Raw genomic sequence first — 5,630 nt, 5'->3', positions numbered from 1 at the left:
CAAAGTCACAGCAGTCCCAAGCAAGCAGGGGCGGGGAGCGTTTGCAAGCTCTGTTGGAGAAAATGGAAAGGGAACAAAATAGCCCAGGCAAAGGGGGGGGGAACCCCTTGAAACTGACCAGAGTTTAAAATAGACAAGGCAGCAGCAAAGCTTTTTTAAAAGCCTGGAGTATCCGCTGTGCGGCCAGAGGGATCGACTGGGGGAGGGGATGCTCTCTTGCTCCCAAAGGTGTCCCTGGTGCATGTCCTAAAATAGCCTGACGTTCCCCCCCCCCCCCAATGTTTGAAGGAGGAGGAATGCACAACACAGTATTTATTTATTTTTAAATTACCATTGCACAGACATTATTTCTGGCAGAGAGCAATGGCCACCGACCAGTGGTTTATTTCTAAAGGTTAGAAAAAGAAGTTCCCACTTTGGAGTAGGGAGCGTGGTCCCTCGCCATGATTTCTGTTGTCAATGACTGTGTTCGGCCGGGAAAGGGGGGGGGGAGACGTTTTCTCTGTTGATGATTAAGCGTGCAGGAGGGGGGGGATTCTGGGTGAATGCTGCCGTTTGCCGCCAGTTGCTGAGCAGCTGAGTGTGGAGAAGATGGAGAGGGAGGGCAGCTGGAGCCAGCCTCTCTGTGTTGGAAACGGAGATGAGCACTGCAGCCCTAGAGTCAGATCTGACCAGCTTTCGAGCAAGTGAAACCTTTACCATTACCGTTGCCTAGCTCACAAAGTAGAATTTTTGCTCACAAGACTCCACAGTTTAGAGGGAGCATTAATCCTATCCCTAAATTTTCATGGCAAAACAAAAACAAATGGGCAGTGGCGATTTACACTCTTGATTTAGCATTCCGATGTTAGTCTCGTGCAGCCATATTTTTTTAAAAAAAGAATGGTGGTTGTACAGCAGTGAAGGAGGGGGGAGGCAGAAGGTGGGCGAGTGGGTGGAAAGACTTTGATGTGGGCAGGGAAGCTGGCATCAAGGGGGAGCAAAGGGGAGGGGGGAATCAGATTAAATAATTCTGCTGTAAAAATCGCGCCGACTTGTAATCAAATTTATTAAAAAGTAGGGCTCAGAAAACATGGGCAGGGGGGGGGAGCAGACTGAAAGCAAAGCGAGCACTAAAGGGAGGGTTTTGAAAGAGATGCTGAAACAACCCTCCCCCAAAGGACATGGGCACCAAAAGCAAAGGAAAAGGCACATGCATAACAGGCCATACAACAGTGTAATATCAGTTTGACCACTAGAGGGTGCAAAACGCACACAGAACAGAACAGAACAGACACACACACACACACACACACACACACACCCGAAGAAACAGGAACTTACAAGTCAGGAAAATTAAAATGCAGAATAGCCCCTTGTTAGGTGCACATTTAGTGGCCAGCGTGGATATCACTTGCTAAATGACCTTAGTGCTACAGTTGGACTGGAATGGGAAAAACTGTATCCGGCATTCGTGAGGATGTTATTTCACTTGCACGTCCAGACGGTTTGGAGAATTTGCTGCTTCCGGCTTGTGCGGAGGACCTCTTTCCTTCCCGGTCGAGCACCACAGTGGTCTTGAACTCCCATCTTTTTATCTGATGCGATTCCCCTCCTCTCCCCCACAGAATATTATGTGCTGTTTGAAGAAAGCATCTTCGATCCAGGCCAGTGGCATACTTTGACCCATGTGCCCGGCAACCAGCAGTGGGCCAAGCTCCACCTCTCGCCATACGGGAAATACCGCTTCCGCGTGCAGGCAGCCAACGCCTACGGGCGCGGTAATCAAAGCGACAGCTCCGATCTTTACGAAACTAGCCCAGCAGGTAAGGCGTCCCGAGGCACTGTGGAGAAATGTGTTGGGGTGACAGCGTTCTGTAGGCAGTGTCCCTTGTAGGAGAAAACAGGGGTTGTTGTGTAAACTAGGAACAGCGGACTTCTGGGTCAGAAGGCAAGCGACGGAGGCAGTGAACCCCGTAATGCTATTAAGAAGCTGAATGACCTTGGTGTCAAATTTTGAGTAATACACAGCTCGATTCAAGCCCAGTAGCTCCTTGGTTGCCAGGTGCCTACTGTCTGCCGGTGGGGGGGCTCCTGGCTGCTGTCTGGGGTCTTCCGGCACGCACACCACCATGACATCCATCGGAAGTGAAGTCATCGTGCCAGGCACATTGTGTAGAGGACACTCTAGCGTTCGGCCAAAAACTCTGTGGTCACCATAGAGTTTTTGGCCGAACGCTAGAGTGTCCCCTGCACGACGTGCCCGGTGTGATGACATCACATCTGGATGATGTCATCATACCGGTCCTGTCAGGCACGTGGAACTCTTCGGGGGCAGGGCTCCCCCCGATGGCCAGCAGGCCGGCGGGTGGTTTGGGCCCCCCAAAATCGGGGGGAAACCCGCCCCCATCGGGGGGATGGCAACCCTACCTTGGAGATCGACGAGATTTCAGGATATGAGGCTTTCGAGAGTCAAAGCTCGTGGAACTCTTCGGGGGCAGGGCTCCCCCCGATGGCCAGCAGGCCGGCGGGTGGTTTGGGCCCCCCAAAATCGGGGGGAAACCCGCCCCCATCGGGGGGATGGCAACCCTACCTTGGAGATCGACGGGATTTCAGGATATGAGGCTTTCGAGAGTCAAAGCTCCGTTCATCAGCTATACAGTATCTGAGTAATATGCAGATGCAGAAATAGGGAGATCTGGTTCAAGCCCCAGCTAGGTCACAACCCCCATTCGTGCTGTTAAATATTGTGGAAGGTTGTAGACAGCTTCATGACATAAGAAAATGCCTTTATCCAGCCTTGATTAAAACGTAGAATTTACTACCAGATCTAGTGATGGCCACAAGGCGTCGATGGCTTGAAAAGGGATTAGATTCATAGAGGAGAGGTCTGTCCGTGGCTACTAGCCGTGGTGACTAAAGGGAACCTACATGTTCGGAGGCCAAAAAAAACCTCCAGTACCCATGCAAGGAGGCAACATCAGGGGAAGGCCTCAGCCTCTGTGCCCTGTTGGCCACTGTGTGAGGCAGGATGCTGGACTAGATGGACCACTGGTCTGATCCAGCAGGACTCTTCTGATGTTCTTATGAAGGCCTCAGCCTCTCTGCCCTGTTGTTGACCCTCCAGAGGAACTGGTTGGCCACTGTGAAAGGCAGGATGCTGGACTAGATGGGCCACTGGACTGATCCAACAGAACTCTTCTTAGGTTCTTATGAGGGCCTCATCCTCTCTGCCCTGTTGCTGGCCCTCCAGAGGGAACTGGTTGGCCCCTGTGTGAGACAGGATGCTGGACTAGATGGACCCTCACTGGTCTGATCCAGCAGGACTCTTCTAATGTTCTTATGAAGGTCTCAGCCTCTATGCCCTGTTGTTGACCCTCCAGAGGAACTGGTTGGCCACTGTGAAAGGCAGGATGCTGGACTAGATGGGCCACTGGACTGATCCAACAGAACTCTTCTTAGGTTCTTATGAGGGCCGGCCTCTATGCCCTGTTGTTGGCCCTCCAGAGGGAACTGGCTGGCCCCTGTGTGAGATGGGAGGCTGGACTAGATAGACCCTCACTGGTCTGACCAAGCAGGGCTCTTCTAATGTTCCTAGGCTAACCTGAGTCTTGGAGGCAAGGTGGGCCATTGATGGCAACTGATAAATAAGGCGACATAACTCTAATCTGTTACTCTCTAGCCCCCGACCTGAATCCATCCGGAGTCAAAGGGGAGGGAAATGAGACCAGTAATATGATCATCACCTGGAAGGTAAGAATGATGGAGACACTCTTGCATGGCTGGGCTTGGTGTGTCTCTTCTCACATTCTCTAGGGAGGGGCCGTGGCTCACTGGTAGAGCCTCCGTCTTGCATGCAGAAGGTTCCAATTTCCATCCTTGGCCTCTCCAGCTGACAGGGTCCGATAGTGGTGGTGGAAAGCGCCATTAAGACACAGCCCGCTCATGGCGGCCCCAGAGGGTTTTCGAGGCAAGAGACGTTAAGGAGTGGTCCTGCCATGGCCTGCCTCTGTGTAGCAACCCTGGACATCCTTGGAGGTCTCTCCTGTTTAGCTTCCGAGAGCTGTTTTTTGGGTTTTTTTTTTAAAGGATTTCAGAGATTTTATTTTGTGTTTGTCTGGATTCCCCCCCACACACACACACTCAAACAAAACTTTGTTAACAAATATAAAGAAGCACAAATATATATAGAATCATACACAACAATCAGCTGCATTAGAAATCTGTTACAGAGGAAAGTTACAATCACATATAAGCAACAAGTATCTAACAATGGAGATTTTGCCGCGTGAAAGGCACAAATGCCGAGCGGATTTTCGGGGGGCGATCACACCGCAGCATCTGGGAAGCGTAGCGCATCCGTGGCCAACCCGTGGCGTCTCACCGAGGATGCGGAGTTAAAAAGAACCAAGGAAAGTCCACTAGGGAGTCTGATCGCGGGAGTGCTAGTATCCCGTGGCATCCAGCGCCCGTCCACGTCCCGTCGCAAATCAGATGTTTTTCGTAAGCGCATGCGCACAAACACGAAGCTGAAAGCAGTGCTGCTTTGTGGAACTGCGCGTGTGCACAAACGCGAAACGCTTGTGTGATCGCGCCGCACCGCTTCTTTGCCACGCTGCAGCATCGCCGTGTGATCGCCGGCTAACAACCTAAGCACGGAGACCACGCTTTATTTTGGTCCGGGACGAACAGCCACGCCTCCCCCCCCTCTGGCGTTATCTGGCCCGTGTGACCTGGGCCAATGTTAAACTAATCAATATGCAGCATTTATAGCTTCTAATACAGATTCAATTTTCTTTTGGGATGCAAGGTATTCTAAAACTGGGAACCCTACTCTAGCAAACCTTGAAGAATAAGGATCCGTTTCGCTTTGTGTCAAGGAGTCTGATAACTTCTCCATTATACAGTATTCTTTCTTTATTTATTTATACATTCAACTTATATACCCCTCTGACCCCGAAGGGTCTCTGAGCGGTTTACAGGCAAGTTTCAAATACAATTCAATCCCTATCTAAGGCCACATAGTCCAGGGGTGGGGCTGCCTACTGGCACCCAGGTGGCAGGGCTTGTTGTTCTCCGGCTCCGACTTCTTCCTCCGGCGGTCTTCGGGGTCGGCGTCCCGTTTCTGGTGTCCAGGAGCAGGTTCTTCAGCTCGGTGGTCTCCTGGCGTGCGTCCCGTGTCAGTCGCAGCCCGGCCAACGTCCGTTCCCGGCTCTGCCGCGCCTGCGCCTCCACGTCACCGCGCCCCTCCGCGACTCCGCCTCCGCGGAATTTTTGATAACCAGTCAGAGATCGTAGGATATTTATCATGTTTCCAAAACCCAGCGATAACTGCACGTGCTGCCGCACAAAGTATTTCTATCAGATCCGAATTAGATGAGTGTTGGTTAACATCTGGCCAACAATTCAGTTTAAGGAATTCCATTTCCACGGGTATTTCAAAGTGAGTTATCTCGTATATATATTTAGTAACTGCTTTCCAGAATTTTTGTACCACGGTGCAGTCCCACCAACCATGTTTAGATGAGCCCGTCTCTTGACATCCCCTCCAGCATAATGAAGAGGCGCCTTTTAGAGTACGGCTCGTTTTTTGAGGAGTTAAGTACCACCTTGTGATAAGTTTAAAAAATTGGGAGCTTCCAAGACCTGAT

At 51.2% G+C, this 5,630-nt stretch overlaps 1 protein-coding gene across 1 annotated transcript in view; it reads left to right on the top strand.

Moving 5' to 3' along the window:
• The window catches only part of LOC107111386 (neural cell adhesion molecule L1-like), a gene marked incomplete at its 3' end in the record, with an annotated part of 97,915 nt that overhangs the window by 76,269 nt on the left and 16,016 nt on the right, over positions 1-5,630 (top strand). The window contains exons 17-18 of the mRNA XM_015412352.1: positions 1,608-1,805; positions 3,662-3,732. Coding sequence (XP_015267838.1) covers positions 1,608-1,805; positions 3,662-3,732 — 269 coding nt within the window. The remainder of the gene's footprint in view (positions 1-1,607; positions 1,806-3,661; positions 3,733-5,630) is intronic.

The sequence above is a fragment of the Gekko japonicus genome, unplaced genomic scaffold (assembly GCF_001447785.1).
Source record: "Gekko japonicus isolate JY-2015 unplaced genomic scaffold, Gekko_japonicus_V1.1 scaffold4159, whole genome shotgun sequence".
Taxonomy (NCBI): Eukaryota; Metazoa; Chordata; class Lepidosauria; order Squamata; family Gekkonidae; genus Gekko; species Gekko japonicus.
Note: the sequence above shows the minus strand (reverse complement) of the source record. Positions and strands in the feature narration are given on the sequence as shown.